Below are 22,500 nucleotides of genomic sequence, written 5' to 3' on the forward strand. Positions count from 1 at the left end.
TCCTATTTAGTGGTAACTACAGTTATAATCCTATTTAGTGGTAACTACAGTTATAATCCTATTTAGTGGTAACTACAGTTATAATCCTATTTAGTGGTAACTACAGTTATAATCCTATTTAGTGGTAACTACAGTTATAATCCTATTTAGTGGTAACTAGTTATAATCCTATTTAGTGGTAACTACAGGTATAATCAATCCTATTTAGAGGTAACTACAGGTATAATCCTATTTAGTGGTAACTACAGTTATAATCCTATTTAGAGGTAACTACAGTTATAATCCTATTTAGTGGTAACTAGTTATAATCCTATTTAGTGGTAACTACAGGTATAATCCTATTTAGTGGTAACTAGTTATAATCCTATTTAGTGGTAACTACAGTTACAATCCTATTTAGTGGTAACTAGTTATAATCCTATTTAGTGGTAACTAAAGTGTGTGTTGCTATAATCATATTTAGTTAACTCCAATCAATATAGCCCATGCTTATACAGTATTTAAATCTGTAAACCAGACGGAGGCATCTGACCTGTTTGAGGGAGACGTTCTCATCTTTGAGCTTCACCACGTGTCTGATCTTCTGTTTCTGGTTCTGGTGGCCCAGCAGACGAGCGTAGGCGTCTGCAAGCCGGGTCAGCTCCTCCTGGTTTGCCCCATTCTCATTCAGTAGCGCGTCCCGTTCTGCAGCAAACCCATTCAGCTGTTCCTGCAGGGCCAGACCAACCGGAGGAAGAGATGTGGGAACATAGAATTTGAAACAGTAGAATGGGCTCTCCCCCGTTTAAGTCAATGATGGGTGTACCCCTTCTATTCATATGGGGAAATATACATGACCATTGGCAGCAACACAGAAGAAAACATCTCAGAGGAACTACATTTCCCATAATGCGGCTGTGGTGACCCCTTGCCTCTGCTGTGACTGACCTGGAAGGGCTTGACCTTAGTGTAAAGCTCCTCGTACTGTCTCCTCCAGTGTTCTGTCTCTGCATCACTGAGAGAGGAAAGGACATAGTTGGAACAGTGTATTGAGAGCCTATCCTTTGGTGATATAATACTACTTGATGATCTGGGCACGTATTCATAAGATCTCAGAGTAGGGTGCGGCTCCAGGCTCAGTTCCCCTGTCCATGCAATTGCATTTATTCATTCATCTGAAAGGGGAAACTGATCCAAGAACAGCACTCAGACAGTTCATGAATACAGGCCCTGATCTTCACAGCCCAGTAAGTGATTCCTGGTCCTCCTCACCTCTTGTCCCGAGTTGCCACCAGCTGTCTCTGGAAGTCTCTTCTCTGTTCCTCCATCTCCCACTGGAGAGTCACCTTCTCCTGGACAACTGGGTCCACCTGGCTCTGGAGAGAAACCACCTCCTTGACCACTGGGTCCACCTGGCTCTGGAGAGAAACCACCTCCTTGACCACCACATCCACCTGGCTCTGGAGAGTCACCTTCTCCTGGACAACCAGGTCCACCTGGCTCTGGAGAGAAACCACCTCCTTGACCACCATGTCCACCTGGCTCTGGAGAGTCACCTTCTCCTGGACAACTGGGTCCACCTGGCTCTGGAGAGAAACCTTATCCTGGACAACTGGGTCCACCTGGCTCTGGAGAGAAACCTTCTCTTCCATCAGTTCTAACTGGCTCTGGAGACTCGCTCTCTGTTCTTCTGCCTTAATCAGTCGGTTGTGTATTAGTTCTACCTGGTCCTGAAGGACTCGTTTGTCTATTTCAAACATCTCCACTACCGTTTTCAGTTCATCCCTCTCTTTCTCTACCTCCATGTGGTTCTCTAGACAGGGCAGATCTTTCTTTACCTGATCCTCCATCTTCTCCAACTGGTTGTGAAGGCTAAGTTTCTCCCTTTCCACCTCTCCTACCAAGCGCTGAAGAGCTAGCTTCTCCTCCTCTAACACCTCGACCTGTCTCTCTAGCCTCCCCACCTCCCCTGACATACATTGCTTCAAGTCTCTCCTTTGCACCTCCCTCTCTCCTTTCTCCTGCTCCAGTAGCCTTTGAACCTCCTCTTTCTCCATCCTCTCCTCCTGCAGCTGTCTCTGCACCTCCTCAGCCCTCTTCATCTCCTCATCTCTCTGAGCTAGACGAGTCTGTGCCGCCAACAGCATTCTAGAGGGGAGGTGGGGGACCGAGAGAAGGGAGAGCGTCAGAGGTTGCACATTAAATCACCAAATATTGAGAAGCCTTATGAGCTCACCTTGCATACTCCGCTCTTGCTTTCTCCTGAGCCTGCTGGTCAGCTAGATGTTTCTCCTGCTCCCCCTCCATCTCCTCCCTCACTTTCTTCACCTCCACCTCTTTACGCTGATTCACTCTCTCCATCTCTTCTTTCATCTGCTTCGTCACCCTCTCCACCTCTTCCTCCAGCGCTCTACCCCTCTCCTCTGCTCCCTTCAGGGCCTGCCTGGAGCTGGTGGAACAAAATACACATTTTGAAGTCTTAAAGCCGATTTACGCTTGATCCGGGGATGTGGTGGAGGCTCCGTGTGACAATTGCAGAGCCTCCGGAGGCCAAATCAAGCTCCCGCCAAACAAATTGCAATGCAGAGAGCTCCATATATCTCCGCATTGGCAGTAGGTGGGGGCAGTACGTCCTGTATAAACACAAACTCACTTACTCCAAGACAACAGCTCTTCTCCGCTCTACGAAGCGCAAGAAGTTAAGACTGCCCTGAACTGTCATTAACGCTGTACTGACACTGCAGAACCCAATTGACCATAAATCAGCTTTTACAGAGCCATGACTGCTAATACTTTAACCCAAAGTTAAAGGGACAGTTCACTTAAAATGAAGTTTCAGATGTTTTCATCCATCAAAAGTTAACTTTAGTAAAACAAGAATGAAAGTGTTTTTTTTTCTTTGTGAAAGGGTCCCTTTAAACACATTAGTATTGGACAACAGGTCAACTCCGTACCTCTCCAGTTCAGTGGCCAGGTCTCCTATCTTGCTGAGGGAGGTGGTGTGTTCCTCCTGCAGGCTCCTCATGGTAGAGTGTACCACCTGCACGTCACTGCTCCTCCTGGATGGAGATACAACACACAACGCTGAAAGGAACAGTTTGAGCAAAGGGGAGGTGCAGAATTCCTAATCTTAGTAACATAACAGGGCCCGACGACAACACTTGTCCGCTTTCCCAGGACAAGAAAAACATTTGTCAGGGAAGCAGAATATAGATTTAAGTTGCCCGAATGGACAAGTAAAACAATTAAATCGCCGTCTTCATCAATCCCCAGGGGCGCCGGTCGTCTTCATCAACTGGCCGGGATGTCCTTGTCTCTTGCAACTCCTTGTGACAGCCGGGCGCATGCAAGCGGACTTCCGTCGCCAAGTGTACAGTGTTTCCTCCGACACATTGGTGCGGCTGGTTTCCAGGTTAAGCAAGCAGTGTGTCAAGAAGCACTGCAGTGCTTTTTTTTTGTGGGGGGGGGGGGGGGGGGGGGCGACAAGTGACTCGAGCTTTCAGTCAAGCCCTGCATAATGAGTAACTATTTGGGATGCAGTCGTCGATTGAGCTAAACCTGTAGCTAAACTAAACGGCAACTCCAGCCAACCAACTTCTCTTATTTGAAACACTATTTCAAAGGATGTTAAAAGCAAAGCCGACAAAGCGCATTTCATTCATGTTTTTAGTTCCACGTTAAACCTCCAGACTCACCTGACTAGCAGTGCTCTGGTCTCAGTCAGCTCTCTCTCCAACTCGGTCCTCTCCTGTTGGAGACCCTGTAGGGCCTCCCCTCTCTGCTCATCCTGCAACTCCAGAACCGACAACACTCCTAGAGCCTCCTCCAACTCATCCTCCAACTGTTTCCTTTCCTCCTCTGTCTCCTCCCTCACCCTCTCCAGAACTGAGGCCAGGGAGGCTGCATGCTCCTGGGGAGAACGAGAGGAGAGTCAGATGTAGGATTTTAATGGGTGCCATATTGGATTCAAGTTATCCCCAACACCACTAACCTTTTCCTGCTTCAGCTCCTCAGCCAGGGAGGTGTGTGTCTGCTCCAGCTGCTCCTGCACCTCCTCCTCACTCCTCCTGTTCTCCCGCAGGAGGCTCAGCTCTGCCTTCAGCTCCTCCACTCTCCTCTGGCTACTAACTAAAGACAGATACAGACACTTGAATTAGAGCACACACTGATAACAGCAACCTAGACACTTGATATAGAGCCCACACAGATAAGAGCAACCTAGAAACAATACCCCAAAACCTGACCCTTCAGGAAAACTGGAAACGGGTAAGAAACCCGAAATTCCTGACAAATCTGCTTAAGATAAGTTCCCATTATAGCCATTCTTTTAGATCTACAAGGAACCATCAAGAGTCTAGTGCTTTAGGGTATGTCAGTAATATAAATTAGGGACTAGGATTGTTTGTGTACCGCTCTCCTCCTCCAGGACCTTGCACTTCTCTTCCAGGTGAGCTACTTTCTCATCCAGCTCCTCCCCTGTCCTCCTCAGCACCTCTCGCAGCCGCACTAGCTCCGCCTCTTGCTGCCGCACTGCAATCTGGGAGTCAGACACTTCCTGGTTGGCCCGTTGCATCTGTACCTCCATCTCCCCCAATGCCTTCTGGGAGGACATCAACTCCGCCTCTCGCCGCTCCAGAAGCTTCTCCGTCTCCTGCAAAGCATCACGGGAAGCCTGCAGGTCCTGCTGACCTTTCTCTGACTCCTCCTCCTTCTGACGGAGAGTGTTCTGAGAGTTTTCGAGCTCCGCGGTGCACTGCTCAAGTTTCTGCTCAAGATGGCTGAGAGAAAAGGACATGGTGTGAGATCAGCTGTTGTTTTGCATGTCAACCAAGACAACTTGGAAACTGATGTCATCAATTTCAACGTGGACAGAAAAATAAACCCTGAATTTCAATGATTCTGAAAGAAGTTGTTCAGGGAGGACATGTGCATTTGCTCACCCCAGTTTCTCCTGCTGAGACTCAGAGATGCTGTTCACCATCTCGGTCTTCCCATGAAGCTTCATACGCAGATCCTAAGGAGACACAATAGCATGTTATAACAGCCTCAATTATAACTATTTTCTGTCTACGTTGAAAACCCGATGTAAGCATGATCATGGACCAGTCAAGTAGTTTCTCCATACACATTTCTTCCCTCAGTAAACAGTATGTTTAACAGGCTCCCGAGCGGCGCAGCATCTGTGTTATAGGCATCACTACAGACCCTTATTCGATCCCGGGCTCACAACCGGCCGTGATCAGAAGTCCCATAGGGCAATGCACAATTGGCCCAGCGTCATCCGGGTTAGGGGAGGGTTTGGCCGTCATTGTAAAATAAGAATATGTTCTTAACTGACTTGCATAGTTAAATAAATGTTTTAAAATGTTAGTATTTCATCTCTTGTTCCCTCCCTCCACAGCTTTAAGCATCAACCTCTCCTTCCTTCTATCCCTCCCTTAAGCTCTCCCCTCCCCCCAAAAATTGGAAACATTCCCTTTGAGATTTTTTTATTTTATTACCATTCCTCTACCTTATCGAATGGTTTGTCCTGTCTGAACTAGTTTCATTTGACTTGCTTTGTGTGTGTATCTCTCCTTACATGTTTCTTCCCTCAGTGACCAGTATATTATTTCCTGGATGTGTGTCTTTCCTTATATGTTTCTTCCCTCAGTGACCAGTATATTAGTTCATGGATGTGTCTCTCCTTATACGTTTCTTCCCTCAGTGACCAGTATATTAGTTCATGGATGTGTCTCTCCTTACATGTTTCTTCCCTCAGTGACCAGTATATTAGTTCATGGATGTGTGTCTCCTTATATGTTTATTCCCTCAGTGACCAGTATATTAGTACCTGGATGTGTGTGTCTTTCCTTACATGTTTCTTCCCTCAGTGACCAGTATATTAGTTCATGGATGTGTGTCTCCTTATTTGTTTCTTCCCTCAATGACCAGTATATTAGTACCTGGATGTGGTCGTTGGCTGTGTCCAAGTAACCCTGAAGAACATTGACCTCCTCTCTCAGCTCCTGGATCACAGCTGAGAAACAGGGATACAGCACATGGTTAGAATCATGCCATCTAAAGGAGGAGAATGGACATAAACACACAACTTACCTTGCAGCGTATCCATATCATTCTCCAGCTCCTCGTTCTGGACTTTGGTGTCATGGTGGAGGTCCTCTGAAAACCAAACATTACATTTAAAAAACACTAAGCCAGGTACTGTATTAGGGGTAAGGTGTCAACACAGGCTTGTTTGACTATTTTAATGCATCTCTTAATTTTAAATTGCGTTAATCTTTCTCACTTTTATTAGTTTAGGACTTTGAACTAGATTTTGTTGGTAAGAAATGTCCTGTATAAAAAACATTGAATTGATTGATAAGCACTAGGCAGGTTAACGATGAGGTGTCAGTGAGGTCAGGTGGTCTCACCCAGGTCCTTGTTCCTCTCCCTCAGGGCAGTGAGTGTAGCTCTGGCTGCCTCCAGGTCTGTCTCCAGCAACTTCACCTGGCCCTCTGTACTGATCTGGAGGAAACTCAGCTCCTGATAGGACAACAACTGTCAGTCACTCAACCATCCATACTACACCTGCAGGAAACTCAGCTCCTGAACAAAGACACAATATCAGCACACACATTAATAATTTAGAGAGAAAGAGGTGTGTAAGGCAAACACCACTAGATAGACAGGATAGTAAATGGTGTGTGAACAGGGCCACATTCAGTCACCAAATCTTGCAGATAGAAATGTGATGAATAGAGCTGTCATGACAGCCCGGGGGTAGGTTTATGACAGTCATAAATACATCTTTCCCCCCCTTTCCTCTCTCTACCCTACTGATGTTACATTTGTAAAACCCTTGGTTAACATAGATTCTGGGAACATCAGACGGTGGGGCGAAATGAACTATATGCTGGTAATCTGACCAATTGAACATATGCGGTGATACTTAATGAATATGATGTCAGTTCGGTTGTCATCCGAGACCTTCTCATCAGAATAAATATTTATTGCATTTTCCTTTTTCAAATGGGCGGTAATTTAGAATGCATCAGATACTGTATTTAAGATAGCACAGCGTCTCCCTGTGTCCCTCAGTCTTCCCGCTCTTTCACTCAAACCCAGCTCTTTTCCTTTGTGTAACAAGCTGTCATATCTGTTCCGCCGGCTAGGGACGTTTTCCTTTATGAAGTCATTTGTAATCAAGTTATGATTTAATCATGTTTGTGTAATTCTGTGTGATTATTTAGTAAATAAATAATTAAACCCAATTTTGTTATGTTGATTGTTAGCCAGGGTTCATGCAGATAACCAAGAATTTACAACTTTCAGATGAGACTGAATTAAGATGACGATTAATATTGACTGCTATTGATGTAAAATATTACTAGGTCTTTAAGAGTTTATTCAGAAGATAACAGCTCTATAAATATTATTTTGTGTTACCCGACTCTCTAGTTAATTACCTTGACATGATTAGCTCAATCAGGTAATAGTAATTACAGAGAAATTATTTTATAGAATAGCATGTCATATTACTTAATCCGGCATAGCCAAAGACATGACAGAGCCAAACCTTGCAGATAGAAACGCCATGAATAGAGACAAAATAGTAATTTATTTGACATATTAGTACGTTCTATACAGCATATTTCAATCTGAAAATTTGAATACTTTGGGTAGTGCTGAACGCGTCATACCTTGTCATTGATGTCCAATTTGTTTCTGGCCTCCATCAGCTCCATAGACAGAGATTGGATCCTCTTCTTAGTGGTGTCTGCAGAAACCTGGTGGAACACAACACAATCAGACATTTAAAAAACAACGTACAAACAGAAAATGCGAACATTTCTAATTGAACAAGTTGGGGGTAGTACCCGATAACAGTATTGTTTTGTCAACTAGACCCAGATAACCCATAACCAGCTTATACCTTTCTAACCCTGCAGTTAAAGACTTTTGCTTTAAGACCATTGGGACGGTTTCCCAAGCACAGATTAAGCCTAGTTCAAGACTAAAAAGCATTATTAAAAATGGAGATTCTCCATTGAAATAGCTTTTAATTTCAGCACTTGGCCAAATCTGCATACCAACGTTTCACTACCATCAAACACCACATTACCTTGTTCTTGAGGAACTCGTTAGTCTTCTTAAGCTCAGCCAGCTGTCTCTCCAGGGTGGTGACGTTAGCTGCCAGGCCAGTCTTCTCCCTGACCGCAGACAACAGCTTGGCCTCCACCTTCCTCAGCTCCTCCTCCAGGGTTACAAGGCGCCTGTCCTGCTCCCCGCGCTGCTGCACCAGGGACCGGATCTACAGGAGGGAGGAGACAGGGTGGATCAGTGCATTAGATTGAAGGAAGAAAATAAGGCGTGCAGTAAGGTAGGTCACAGCAGCTGTGATAACTGGAAAACCTTGTGTCCACATTAGAGGTCGACCGATTAATCGGAATGGCCGATTTCAAGTTTTTGCAACAATCGGAAATCTGTATTTTTGGATGCCGATTTTGCCTTTAATTTTTTTTTTTACATTTTACAACTTTATTTAACGAGCGAAGTCAGTTAACCTCTTGGTGCTAGGGGGCAGTATTTTCATTTTTGGAAAAAAAACTCCCGTTTTAAATGGGATATTTTGTCAGGAAAAGATGCTAGAATAGGCATATAATTGACATCTTTGGATAGAAAACACTAACGTTTCCAAAACTGTAAAGATATTGTCTGTGAGTATAACAGAACTGATGTTGCAGGCGAAAGCCTGAGAAAAATCCAATCCGGAAGTGCCCCAGGTTTTGAAAGCGCTGCGTTCCAATGACTCCCTTTTTGGCTGTGAATGTACCATCAACGAGCTTACGCTTTCTACGTATTCCCCAAGGTGTCTACAGCATTGTGACGTAGTTTTACGCATTTGTTGAAGAATAGCCGTATGGGGGCACATTGCGTAAATGGTCACATGGTGGCTCCGAGAGAGATTCTCACGTAAAGTGCAGAGGTAGCCATTACTCCAATCGGTCCTAGAGAAAACGGAATTGTCCCGACGGATATATTATCGAATAGATATTAGAAAAACACCTTGTAGATGGATTCTAAACAACGTTTGCCATGTTTCTGTCGATATCATGGAGCTAATTTGGAATATTTTTCGGCGTTGTGGTGACCGCAATTTCCGGGGGGCGATTTCTCAGCCAAATGTGAAGAACAAACGGAGCTATTTCGCCTACAAAAATAATATTTTGGGAAAAAATGAACTTTGGCTGTCTACCTGGGAGTCTCGTGAGTGAAAACATCCAAAGTTCAAAGGTAAACAATTTAATTTGATTGCTTTTCTGATTTCCGTGACAAGTTTGCCTGCTGCTAACAAGGCATAATGCTATGCTAGGCTATGATAAACTTACAAAAATGCTTGTCTAGCGTTGGCTGTAAAGCATATTTTGAAAATCTGAGATGACAGGGTGATTAACAAATGGCTAAGCTGTGTTCCAATATATTTCACTTGTGATTTTCATGAATAGGAATATTTTCCAGGAAGATTTATGTCCGTTGCGTTATGCTAATTAGTGTCAGAAGATGATAACGGTCCCGTTCACGGGCTGGGCGTCACTACAGGTTAAGAACACATTCTTAATTTCAATGACGGCCTAGGAACGGTAGGTTAACTGCCTTGTTCAGGGGCAGAATGACAGATTTTTACCTTGTCAGCTCGGGGATTCAATCTTGCAACCTTACGGTTAACTAGTCCAACGCTCTAACCACCTGCCTCACGAGGAGCCTGCCTGTTACGCGAATGCAGTAAGAAGCCAAGGTAAGTTGCTAGCTAGCATTAAACTTATCTTATAAAAAACAATCAATCATAATCACTAGTTATAACTACACATGGTTGATGATATTACTAGTTTATCTAGCGTGTCCTGCATTGCATCTAATCGATGCGCATTTGCGAAAAAGGACTGTTGCTCCAACGTGTACCTAACCATAAACATCAATGCCTTTGTTAAAATAAATACAAAGTGGTATATATTTTTAAAACTGCATATTTAGCTAAAAGAAAGGTTAGCAGGCAATATTAACCAGGTGAAATTGTGTCACTTCACTTGCGTTCATTGTACGCAGAGTCAGGGTATATGCAACAGTTTGGGCAGCCTGGCTCATTGCGAACTAATTTCCCAGAACTTTACGTAATTGTGACATAACATTGAAGGTTTTGCAATGTAACAGCAATATTTAGACTTAGGGATGCCATCCGTTAGATAAAATACTGAACGGTTCCATATTTCACAGAAATAAACATTTTGTTTTCGAAATGATAGTTTCCGGATTTGACCATATTAAAACCTGTTGAGGACTTGGCAGATTTACGCCCCCTTTGGAGAAATTGGGTACCCCTAGTAAACTGGAAAAAAAATCTGTCAAAAATTGCTAATATATGCATATAATAATTATTATTGGATAGAAAACACTCTAAAGCTTCTAAAACCGTTGGAATTATGTCTGTAAGTATAGCAGAACTCACAGGGCATGCATTCTTCCAAACTAGTTTTGTGGTCATGAAAGTTGGAGCAACTTTGACGTCATCGCCCCCACCCTTCCCAACCACTTATGGATCTGGGGACACTTTCCATCTCTTCCGCTAGATGTCCTCATTCTGTAGAGCGTTTAATCGTTCAAATCGCGCGATAATTGACCCTATGGGAGTGATTTGAGTAAGTGCCGCGAGAAAAAACCTGTGCGTTAGGGCGCGAATTGGTCACAGCCATTCCTTTGTTCCAGCACTCCTGGGAAGAGCAAACGATGCCCGGTTGAATTGAAATTTGTTTTGTGTGTTAAAAACATCAAAGCTTGCTTCTGCACTTAGTTTGACCTGTTTAGTCGACATATATGTAATTTTGAAGTTTTGATGCGCAACTTTTCCGGACCAGAGGACATTTTGGGTGCATTTCAGCTGATGTTATTAGCAGTAGCTCATACAAAGACGCAAGACTTGAAACCAAACGATGTATTGGGTAAGTATGAACCCTTCCAGAACATTCTGAACGAAGACCATCGAAGGTAAGGGAATATTTATGCTTAAATCTGTGTTTCTGTTGACTCCAACATTACGGAGAAATGTAGCTTATATCTGAGCGCCGTCTCAGCATATTGAATAGTGTGCGATTTCTGTAACGTTAAAAATAAATGTAACAAAGCGGTTGCATAAAGAAGCAGTGTATCTTTCTAACTATATGTAGAACATGTATATTTAGCCAAAGTTTATGATGTCTATTTACGTTATCTTGCCGCGCTACCTAGATTTCCTGCGGACATTTTTGAGTAATTTCTGAACATGAGAACATTGTAAATGGACATTTATGGATATATATGGCATATTATTTTAAAAAAAAAAAAATGTACTGTGTAACATGTCCTATTACTGTCGTCTGATGAAGATTTTCAAAAGGTTAGTGAATGATTTATTTTTTAATCCTGCTTTTATAATTTTATATTTTCTGGGACAAAATGGCTGCCTCTTGTCTTGATTTCGGTGGTGGTCTAATATAAATATGTGGTGTGTTTTCGCCGTAAAACATTTAAAAAATCTGACATGCTGGGTAGATTAACAAGGTGTTTATCTTTCATTTGAGCTATTGGACTTGTTAATGTGTGGAGGTTAAATATTTCTAAGAATATTTTTGCGTTCCATGCGCCACGGGTTGAGCTGAACGGGGAGGGGTGGCGTTCCTCTAGAGGAACTCCTCGCCTCAACAGGTTTTAATAACCTACGGCTCGTATTTCTATGTTATTATGTTATAATTAAGTCTATGATTTGATAGAGCAGTCTGAGCGGTGGTAGGCAGCAGCAGGCTCGTAAGCATTCATTCAAACCGCACTTTTGTGCGTTTTGCCAGCAGCTCTTCGCAATGCTTCAAGCATTGCACTGTTTATGACTTCAAGCCTCTCAACTCCCGAGATTAGGCTGGAGTAACCGATGTGAAATGACTAGCTAGTTAGCGGGGTGCGTGCTAATAGCGTTTCAAATGTCACTCGCTCTGAGACTTAGTGGTTGTTCCCCTTGCTCTGCATGGGTAACGCTGCTTCGAGGGTGGCTGTTGTCGTTGTGTTCCTGGTTTGAGCCCAGGTAGGAGCAAAGAGGGACGGAAGCTATACTGTTACACTGGCAATACAAAAGTACCTATAAGAACATCCAATAGTCAAAGGTAGATGAAATACAAATCGTAAAGCGAGAAATAGTCCTATAATTCCTATAATAACTACAACTTAAAACTTCTTACCTGGGAATATTGAAGACTCATGTTAAAAGGAACTTTCATATGTTCTCATGTTCTGAGCAAGGAACTTAAACGTTAGCTTTCTTACATGACACATATTGCACTTTTACTTTCTTCAACACTTTTTTGTTGCATTATTTAAACCAAATTGAACATGTTTCATTATTTGAAGCTAAACTGATTTTATTGATGTATTATAATACGTTACAATAAGTGTTCATTCATTCATTTTTACAAATAAATGTAAAAAAATGAAATAAATAAATAAAAATCGGCGTTGAAAATTCATAATCGGTCGACCTCTACTCCACATCCATGATAAGTCTCTTGTCACTAATTTTAATTTAACTGGTAACACTGACAATGTATGTATGCTATTGGAACAGACAAGACAATATATATATATATATATTTTCTCCTCAAACCAGTCTGTATAACTAGGCTACCTCTTTCTCCAGGAGTTTCTGCTGTTTCATCTGCATCGATTGGCCGCTCTTGTCTTTCTTTGACATGGACCCATCAACCTGGGTGAAGGAGGAATGGAAGAATGAATTGCAGAGGGCCATTACATTAAGGTTCAAGGGACAATTCAGGATTTTGGCAATGAAACCCTTCATTTACTTTTCCCAGAGTCAGATGAACTCATGGATACTATTTTACGTCAATGCATTCAGTTTGAAGGAAGCTGCCAACTAGAATTAGTGCTATTGCTAACTAGTGTTAGCGCAACGACTAAGTCTATGGGATCAGCTAGTATGGGAAAAACTATCAGGCTAGGTGTTCCTGTAGAATTTCAGTCATTGCACTAACACTAGTTAGCATTGGCTTCCATCCTTCATTTATATTTATTTTTATTTCACCTTTATTTAACCAGGTAGGCTAGTTGAGAACATACTAGACAGACAAAAATGGTTTACATTATGTTATCTGACTCTGGAGAAGTAGATAAAGGGCTCCATTGACAAAATCCTGAACTATCCCTTTAAAGCACCAGGGGTGTATCCATTAGTCAGATTCAGTTGCAAAACATTTCGCAACAGAAACGGTTTCCCCAAACAGAAAACGTTTTGCAAGGAAAAGAAGAGTTTTATTTCGACAAATTCAAGTAGGTCCCTCCCAGTTTCATTATGTTTGCTTCCATTTAGATCCTAGAGTAAAACTGTCAAATCTGACAAGGTTATCTTGATGATGTGGCTGTGCCAACCAGGAAGGATGTGTTTATTATGTAAACACCAACTTACTAAAACATACGTTTGAATGACACTGAGGGGCAGAGTTTTTACAGCCAATGTCGGTGTGCCTGCGGCTGATGCCGTGCAGGTGTACACATGCATATACACACACTCACTCAAATAAGCGCATACAACACACAGACAGTCGTGGCCAAAAGTTGAGAATGACACAAATACTAATTTTCACAAAGTCTGCTGCCTCAGTTTGTATGATGACAATTTGTATATACTCCAGAATGTTATGAAGAGTGATCAGATGAATTGCAATTAATTGTAAAGTCCCCCTATGCCACGCAAATGAACTGAATCCCCCCCAAAAAAACATGTCAGCCCTGCCACAAAAGGACCAGCTGACATCACGTCAGCGATTCTCTCGTTAACACAAGTGTGAGTGTTGACAAGGACAAGGCTGGAGATCGCTCTGTCATGCTGGTTGAGTTCGAAAAACAGACTGGAAGCTTCAAAAGGAGGGTGGTGCTTGGAATCATTGTTCTACCTCTGTCAATCATGGTTACCTGCAAGGAAACATGTGCCGTCATCATTGCTTTGCACAAAAAGGGCATCACAGGCAAGGATATTGCTGCCAGTAAGATTGCACCTAAATCAACCATTTATCGGATCATCAAGAACTTCAAGGAGTGCAGTTCAATTGTTGTGAAGAAGGCTTCAGGGCGCCCAAGAAAGTCCAGCAAGCGCCAGGAACGTCTCCTAAAGTTGATTCAGCTGCGGGATCGAGGCACCACCAGTACAGAGCTTGCTCAGGAATGGCAGCAGGCAGGTGTGAGTGCATCTGCAAGCACAGTGAGGCGAAGACTTTTGGAGGATGGCCTGGTGTCAAGAAGGGCAGCAAAGAAGCCACTTCTCTCCAGGAAAAACATCAGACACAGACTGATATTCTGCAAAAGGTACAGGGATTGGACTGCTGAGAACTGGGGCAAAGTCATTTTCTCTGATGAATCCCCTTTGATTGTTTGGGGCATCCGGAAAAAAAGCTTGTCCGGAGAAGACAAGGTGAGCGCTACCATCAGTACTGTGCCATGCCAACAGTAAAGCATCATGAGACCATTCATGTGTGGGGTTGCTTCTCAGCCAAGGGAGTGAGCTCTCTCACAATTTTGCCTAAGAACACAACCATGGATAAAGAATGGTACCAACACATCCTCCGAGAGCAACTTCTCCCAACCATCCAGGAACAGTTTGGTGATGAACAATGCCTTTTCCAGCATGATGGAGCACCTTTCCATAAGGCAAAAGTGATAACTAAGTGGCTCGGGGAAAAAAAATGATATTTTGGGTCCATGGCAAGGAAACTCCCCAGACCTTAATCCCATTGAGAACTTGTGGTCAATCCGCAAGAGGCAGGTGGACAAACAAACACCCACAAATTCTGACAAACTCCAAGCATTAACTTTGCAAGACTGGGCTGCCATCAGTCAGGATGTAGCCCAGAAGTTAATTGACAGCATGCCAGGGCAGATTGCAGAGGTCTTGAAAAAGAAGGGTCAACACTGCAAATATTGACTCTTTGCATCAACTTCATGTATTTGTCAATAACAGCCTTTGACACTTATGAAATGCTTGTAATTATACTTCAGTATTCCATAGTAACATCTGACAAAAATATCTAAAGACACTGAAGCAGCACTTCGTGATAATTCATATGTGTCTTTCTCATTTGTGTCATTCTCATAACTGTTGGCCACGACTGTACATGTAATAGTGCCAGACATGCACACAAACATATACAGTTGGGATTGCTGTTATGATTTTAGTTGTCCTTGATGTCCTTTTTTTGCAGTGTTGTTAGCTGTTTTCTTCTGTCTTTTTTCTTTTTAGTTCATTTTCTTGGTTGTTGGTGCATTGGGGGGTTCTTGGGGGTGGGGAATGGTATGAATTGTATATTTTCTTCTGGGGGGGGGTCTCAAATGGTTGAGGGACAGTTATTGGGGAACTGTGGGGGGGTTCGGGTGCACGCTTTTCAGCCTGGTGGGAGATGTCAACGTGCCCTTCAGCAGGGCATTGACCCTGGATGCTTCTGTGTGTCGCTCTGAATGGGAGTCTGTTGGGTGACTGGTGTGGTGTGGTTGTTGAGTGGCTTCACTGCATGTATATTGTATTTTTTGGATAATCAATAAAATAAAAAAGAAACACCAACTTACCAGGCCATCCACAGACATGGTCCTACGCACAGCCACAGGTGACATGGGAACATCTTTAGAAGGAGATGGTGGTGGGATGAAAGGAGCTGAATGGAGAGAAAATTGTGAAATTACAATGGTGTAGAAAGTAAAAACATCTAGGCTGTACACTACCGGCCAAAAGTTTTGGAACGCCTACTCATCCAATGTTTTTTCTTTATTTGTACTATTTTCTACATTGCGGCACAACAGTAAAGACATCAAAACTATGAAATAACACAGAATCATGTAGTAACCAAACATATTTTATATTTGAGATTCTTCAAATAGCCACCCTTTGCCTTGATGACAGCTTTGCACACTTGGCATTCTCTCAACCAGCTTCACCTGGAATGCTTTTCCAACCGTCTTGAAGGAGTTCCCACATATACTGAACACTTGTTGGCTGCTTTTCTTTCACTCTGGAGGTCCGACTCATCCCAAACCATCTCAATTAGGTTGAGGTCGGGCGATTGTGGAGGCCAGGTCATCTGATGCAGCACTCCATCACTCTCCTTCTTGGTCAAATAGCCCTTACACAGCCTGGAGGTGTGTTGGGTCATTGTCCTGCTGAAAAACAAATGACAGTCCCACTAAGCGCAAACCAGATGATCATCCGGTGACCCACACCGCATCTCACAAAGACACGGCGGTCGGAGCCAAAAATCGCAAATTTGGACTCTAGACCAGAGGACAAATTTCCACTGGTCTAATGTCCATTGCTCGTGTTTCTTGGCACAAGAAGGTCTCTTCTTCTAATTGCTGTCATTTAGTAGTGTTTCTTTGCAGCAATTAGACCATTAAGGCCTGATTCACAGTCTCCTCTGAACAGTTGATGTTGAGATGTGTCTGTTACTTGAACTCTGGTGAAGCATTCATTTGGGCTGCAATTTCTGAGGCTGGTAACTCTAATGAACTTATCCTCTACAGCAGGTAACTCTGGGTCTTCCTTTCCTGTGGCGGTCCTCATGAGACAGTTTCATCATAGCGGTTGATGGTTTTTGCGACCGCACTTGAAGAAACTTTCAAAGTTCTTGAAATGTAAGTATTGACTCACCTTCATGTCTTAAAGTAATGATGAACTGTCATTCTCTTTGCTTATTTGAGCTGCTATTGCCATAATATGGACTTGGTCTTTTACCAAACAGGGCTTTCTTCTGTATACCCCACTACATTGTCACAACACAACTGATTGGCTCAAACGCGTTAAGGAAAGAAATTACACAACATTTAACAAACATTTAACGCCTGTTAATGTAAATGCATTCCAGGTGACAAACTCATGAAGCTGGTTGAGAGAATGCCAAGAGTGTACAAAGCTGTCAAGGCAAAAGGTGGCTATTTGAATTATCACAAATAGAAAATATATTTTGATTTATTTAACACTTTTTTGGTTAGTACATGATTCCATGTGTTATTTCATAGTTCTGATGTCTTCATTATTATTCTACAATGTAGAAAATAGTAGAAATAAAGAAAACCCCTTGAATGTCGTGTTCTAAAACTTGACAGGTAGTGTAGATCTACTGTCAAAAGTTTGAAAGTTATTTGGTATGACAATTATTTTGTTTAGAGTAGAGCTTCAGTTGTCTGACAGTTAAACTCACCACCACTAGCTTTGAGCAGTTTGAAGCGCTCTGACCGGTGGAAAGAGGCAGGTCCCTTCACCTCTCCTGGTTTCAGCTCGTATGTGCCCGGTGCTGGGGCGCAGCCTGAACAAAACATGATGAAAACACAGGCAGCCCAATTCTCATGTTTTGCTCAATTATTGTCAAAAGTGAGAGAAAAAAAATAGAATTGGTCTGCCTGTGTAAAAGCATTGGCATGACTATCAACATAGGTATCCAATTAACTACCGAAACCGACGTGGACGTTTTGCCCTTTGCTTGGTGGATTGGAGTAACGTTTACGTTAACTAGCTAGTTAGTAGACAATTGTATACAAAATATTGTTGGATAGCTACGTTAGCGCTAATCTTGCTAACGTTTTAGCTAACTAACGTTAGATTAGCTGGCTAATTTACTTAAAGCAGCTAACGTTAGTTGGCTAGGTTTGCTCAGCTAAATCATTATTTAACTTACCGATATTTTCATTAAATCGTTTCACTGGAGCTCTTGAAAAAGACATGGCTTAAGTTTGGACGAAATAGTTCACTAGAAAAATAGTAGCTAGTTTAAAAGTTACAGGGACGGACGAAGAGTTCTAACGCACTGATTCAAATTCAAAACTCCAGTATCAACACGTGAGGTGTCCCGCTGACCTATCAAAACTAGCAACGTCATAACGTCGAGAAAAGACGACAGGAATTTAACCAATCACAGCAGAGGAAACGAGACTTCCGCCAGCGCCCACTGACTTCTGATACATATCGAATACACTGTGGCTATCTTCAAATGCATACCGAATGTTCAAGTTACAATGTACACGGTCATACATGATTCTCAGTACATTTTCAGTTAACACATTTTTTATTTCATGGAAATACAATTTAATTTCCTTTTGCAGGACCATTCGTTGTACATCTTTATATTCTCTTTTACTCCTTTTTTGTATCTCAAAACATGATCACTTGTACAACAATATCATGAACAAAAGCCTGTCACAAACGTACCCTTTACAATATATCGCTCTTCTTGTCATGCTAACATGTTGGAAAATGACGCACTGATAACTTTTACTTATCAATAGATTCACCCTTTCAATGAACATTAAGGTGTAGTTGTGTGGATAAAGATAATTTAAAAAAGGACAATTGGAACAATTACAGGAAACTAAACTTCATTTTGTTTTTTTATTCAAACTGAAAATATGGTCGCTCCTTCATGGGTGTAACGATTAACTTTCCTTCATAAGAATACAAAACAGGGTCAAAGGACTGATAACACTGCTAAAGAAAAAAAATCCAACAATATGGAATATTGAATATATTTAGGAAATTGCCCTCTCTCGATCTCGAAAAAAAAAATCCAATAATATGGAATATTTAATATATTTAGGAAATCGCCCTCCATCTCTTGTGTGTAATTCGTACCTAAACAGTGAAAATGCAACTTATTGATTGCTTTAATTCTTCTTCTATAGAGGGAATGAACTGTACAGGAGTTGGATTGGTCATGTGATACTCCCAACATCTTCCATTCACTCTCTGAACAAATCTAATACAGTAAATTCATCCTGGTCTCTTTTGTTATTTGACAACCAAGAATTATTTCTAACGTTTTTTTTACTCCGGAAAAACAAAACAAAAAAACACACACGTGCAGATGAAAATGTTGTCAATAATTTCAAAAATGGTAAACAATATCACTGTATTAAGCACACATACAGAATATAAAAATGTTCAATAAACTGACAAGACAGAGAGAAATCAAAAAGTAGGTGAGGATTAGGATTCTCGTCAGTAGAAGAGGAAAGTTATACCAAGGATGAAGAATGTAATTATCAATAATGAATTAACAACAATAACAGTTACAACACTCAACACTTCTCTTTTTAGTTCAACAGTGACATTTCCAACGGAGAATGGAACTGAATAAAAATTATACTCAGAGGCTAAAACCCCCCAAATAAGTGAAAAATAAATAAAGCAACTAAGAAAAGCAGTCACGTGTCCTTGGTATGCAGTCACGTGTCCTTGGTATGCAGTCACGTGTCCTTGGTATGCAGTCACGTGTCCTTGGTATGCAGTCACGTGTCCTTGGTATGCAGTCACGTGTCCTTGGTATGCAGTCACGTGTCCTTGGTATGCAGTCACGTGTCCTTGGTATGCAGTCACGTGTCCTTGGTATGCAGTCACGTGTCCTTGGTATGCAGTCACGTGTCCTTGGTATGCAGTCACATGTCCTTGGTATGCAGTCACGTGTCCTTGGTATGCAGTCACGTGTCCTTGTTATGCAGTCAAGTGTCCTTGTTATGCAGTCAAGTGTCCTTGTTATGCAGTCACGTGTCCTTGGTATGCAGTCACGTGTCCTTGGTATGCAGTCACGTGTCCTTGGTATGCAGTCACGTGTCCTTGTTATGCAGTCAAGTGTCCTTGTTATGCAGTCAAGTGTCCTTGTTATGCAGTCACGTGTCCTTGGTATGCAGTCACGTGTCCTTGGTATGCAGTCACGTGTCCTTGGTATGCAGTCACGTGTCCTTGGTATGCAGTCACGTGTCCTTGGTATGCAGTCACGTGTCCTTGTTATGCAGTCAAGTGTCCTTGTTATGCAGTCAAGTGTCCTTGTTATGCAGTCACGTGTCCTTGGTATGCAGTCACGTGTCCTTGGTATGCAGTCACGTGTCCTTGGTATGCAGTCACGTGTCCTTGGTATGCAGTCACGTGTTCTTGGTATGCAGTCACGTGTCCTTGGTATGCAGTCACGTGTCCTTGTTATGCAGTCAAGTGTCCTTGTTATGCAGTCAAGTGTCCTTGTTATGCAGTCAAGTGTCCTTGTTATGCAGTCAAGTGTCCTTGTTATGCTATTTGAAACCGTAGGGTTGTGTGAGGAGAGAAGAGGTGTGGCTAACTACTCCTATGACACTGGTTTACTAAGCATGGGTATGTCCAGGGAGATGTGGGGCTACATCCAAATGGCACCCTATTCCTTGTCAAAAGTAGTGCACTATATAGGGAATAGGGTGCCGTTTGGGACACACACACACATGTTAGCCTCTGGGATGAATGAATGGACAGCTTGACTTGTGTGATGATCATATTATGGATGTTATGGGATGAAATGCCACTGATGACTTTGGTGTAATTAAGTATCATCATAATACTTAGCACCCGTGTGGACTTCATGAAGCAATTCAATAAAATGGCGGTTGGGTTTGCTTTCGTACGTCAACTACGAAATAATAATCTCAGGTTATAGGTCATTTCAGAATCAGATTACATGTATGCATTGAGGTTTTGGAGATTATTCCAGCATATCTATCATCTTTTATGTAGGTTGATTGTTGATGCTCACTAAATGGTTTCTCAGAGGTATCTGATAGACTGTTCATTGTGACTAGAGGGGAAGCAGGGCATTACTGCAGATCTGTAACCACTCAGGATTGGCAGTTGTGTATTACTGAGCCCATCCATGTGACATATAGCTCTAGTGACAGGAGAAGGGATGCTGAGTCTGGGTGTGAGAGTCACATGGGTTGGGAACAGAAAAACTAACATCTGAAAACACCCACACCTCTAAAACTAGACTGTGGTTATGGGCCTAAAATATTCAGACTTCAGAAGACTCAGTTCGAGATTTACACTTTTTCATGGGCGCCATGTTGACACGAAAAGTTCCAAGACAGTTGCATTCTAGAATGCAAATTGGAATGTAATTTGTATGGAATATTTGGTGCCAAAATGGTGTATAGTCAGACAGACCTCTGGAATCTTAAGGCTCTGAGAGTCTGAGTACAAGGCCAAAGAGAGGCAGACTGTGTGGTGATGATTTGGGTTGGTGTGTGTGTGTATGTGTAGTTTGTGGGACATGTGTGGCTTATGTGTGTAGCGTGTGTTTGTAGCATGTGTGAGTTCTTCTCAGCATGTTGTGGCCAGGGACTGGTGTATAGGTGGCTGGAAGCAGCGGACATGCTCCACGGTGGAACTATCGGTCTCCACAGCCTTCATGTACTTGTTGAGGATGGCAAAGATCTCATTGTTCAGGATCTGGTACTTCCTGATGCGGTCAGCCATCTTCTTCAGTGGCTGTAGATAGATAGATAGATAGATAGATAGAGAGATAGAAAGATGGGGTTTGAATCCAATGATAAAATTAAAACCACAGACCAGGATTGTAGTAGCCAAGGACTTGCCACCATAAAGATGGTGAGCTTCCTCTTCTCATATAGTTGACATATCTCTTAATCCATTCTGTCATCTTACTTCTGTGTTAGCATGCTGGTTAAAACAAAGTAGATGTGTGCATGGCGTCAGTGGGTACCCACCACGTTCTTGATGATCTCATCCTTGCTGTCCTGCCTCTGCACCTTGAGCAGGTGGTAGCAGAAGTCAAACAGGTCGAAGCGGCGCTGCTGACCCAACAGCACGATGATGGAACAGCCTGCCCAGTTCAGCCCGTCACCAAAACACTGCCTGCAGAGGATACATATAGGAACTTAATAAGTACTTTGTATTTGTAGAAAACGCTTCACAAATCAAGCTCAGTTGATTGGATAGTGATTGCTTTATCTACTAATGTGCATGTGCACTAAACAGCCCTGAGAGGACTACAGTAACACACTCCTTACTGTGTGAGTACGCTGCCATGCCCCCTACAGTAGGTCACTCCTTACTGTGTGAGTATGCTGCCATGCCTCCTACAGTAACTCACTCCTTACTGTGTGAGTACGCTGCCATGCCCCCTACAGTAACTCACTCCTTACTGTGTGTGTGAGTACGCTGCCATGCCCCTTACAGTAACTCACTCCTTACTGTGTGTGTGAGTATGCTGCCATGCCCTCTACAGTAACTCACTCTTTACTGTGTGTGTGAGTACGCTGCCATGCCCTCTACAGTAACTCACTCTGCGGTGAACTCGTGAGTGCCGACGGGTATGCAGTAAACAAACTGCATGGCGCTCCAGAGGCGGTGGAACTCCATACACTCGTCCACATGCATCACGCCATTGGTGGGAGGCGGGCCTCGCCACACGGCGTCCTGCAGGAAACTACGGATCCTTGTAAGGATCACCTCGAACATGGACAGGCCACAGCAAAGACGCTCCTTGGTCAACAGATCCCCCTCACGGGCTATAGCTATTTGCTGAAAAAGAGGAGGAAAGGAAACATTAGGAGAGGAAGGAAGGAGAACAGGGAGTAAGGTGGAGCAGATAAAATAGGGAAAGTTGAATTGTTTTGGAACTTTGGTGCCAATATGGCTGCCCTTACAAATTT

At 42.7% G+C, this 22,500-nt stretch overlaps 2 protein-coding genes across 3 annotated transcripts in view; both read right to left on the reverse strand.

The window, feature by feature from the left end:
* The window catches only part of LOC139390642 (hyaluronan mediated motility receptor-like), a 29,920-nt gene extending 12,061 nt beyond the window's left edge, over positions 1–17,859 (reverse strand). Inside the window, exons 1-19 of one of the 2 annotated variants that reach the window (XM_071137904.1) lie at positions 17,712–17,833; positions 17,238–17,342; positions 15,613–15,698; positions 12,668–12,745; positions 8,087–8,275; positions 7,665–7,751; positions 6,396–6,507; positions 6,076–6,141; positions 5,925–5,998; positions 4,920–4,993; positions 4,390–4,757; positions 3,971–4,107; positions 3,675–3,889; positions 2,934–3,038; positions 2,216–2,428; positions 1,602–2,127; positions 1,252–1,559; positions 928–994; positions 533–709 (exon numbers count right to left, since the gene is read on the reverse strand). In XM_071137904.1, coding sequence (XP_070994005.1) covers positions 533–709; positions 928–994; positions 1,252–1,559; positions 1,602–2,127; positions 2,216–2,428; positions 2,934–3,038; positions 3,675–3,889; positions 3,971–4,107; positions 4,390–4,757; positions 4,920–4,993; positions 5,925–5,998; positions 6,076–6,141; positions 6,396–6,507; positions 7,665–7,751; positions 8,087–8,275; positions 12,668–12,745; positions 15,613–15,698; positions 17,238–17,342; positions 17,712–17,757 — 3,033 coding nt within the window. In that variant the 5' untranslated portion in view covers positions 17,758–17,833. Of the gene's footprint in view, positions 1–532; positions 710–927; positions 995–1,251; positions 2,128–2,215; positions 2,429–2,933; positions 3,039–3,674; positions 3,890–3,970; positions 4,108–4,389; positions 4,758–4,919; positions 4,994–5,924; positions 5,999–6,075; positions 6,142–6,395; positions 6,508–7,664; positions 7,752–8,086; positions 8,276–12,667; positions 12,746–15,612; positions 15,699–17,237; positions 17,343–17,711 lie in introns of both variants that reach the window. The other variant, XM_071137902.1, reaches the window with a different exon arrangement.
* A 2,363-nt stretch (positions 17,860–20,222) lies between these two features.
* LOC139390974 (cytoplasmic FMR1-interacting protein 2-like) overlaps positions 20,223–22,500 on the reverse strand; it is a 52,222-nt gene continuing 49,944 nt past the window's right edge. Inside the window, exons 28-30 of the mRNA XM_071138410.1 lie at positions 22,131–22,369; positions 21,553–21,700; positions 20,223–21,313 (exon numbers count right to left, since the gene is read on the reverse strand). Of these exons, the coding sequence (XP_070994511.1) occupies positions 21,146–21,313; positions 21,553–21,700; positions 22,131–22,369 (555 nt within the window). The 3' untranslated portion in view covers positions 20,223–21,145. The remainder of the gene's footprint in view (positions 21,314–21,552; positions 21,701–22,130; positions 22,370–22,500) is intronic.

This window comes from Oncorhynchus clarkii, chromosome 31, assembly GCF_045791955.1.
Source record: "Oncorhynchus clarkii lewisi isolate Uvic-CL-2024 chromosome 31, UVic_Ocla_1.0, whole genome shotgun sequence".
NCBI classification, from domain to species: Eukaryota; Metazoa; Chordata; class Actinopteri; order Salmoniformes; family Salmonidae; genus Oncorhynchus; species Oncorhynchus clarkii.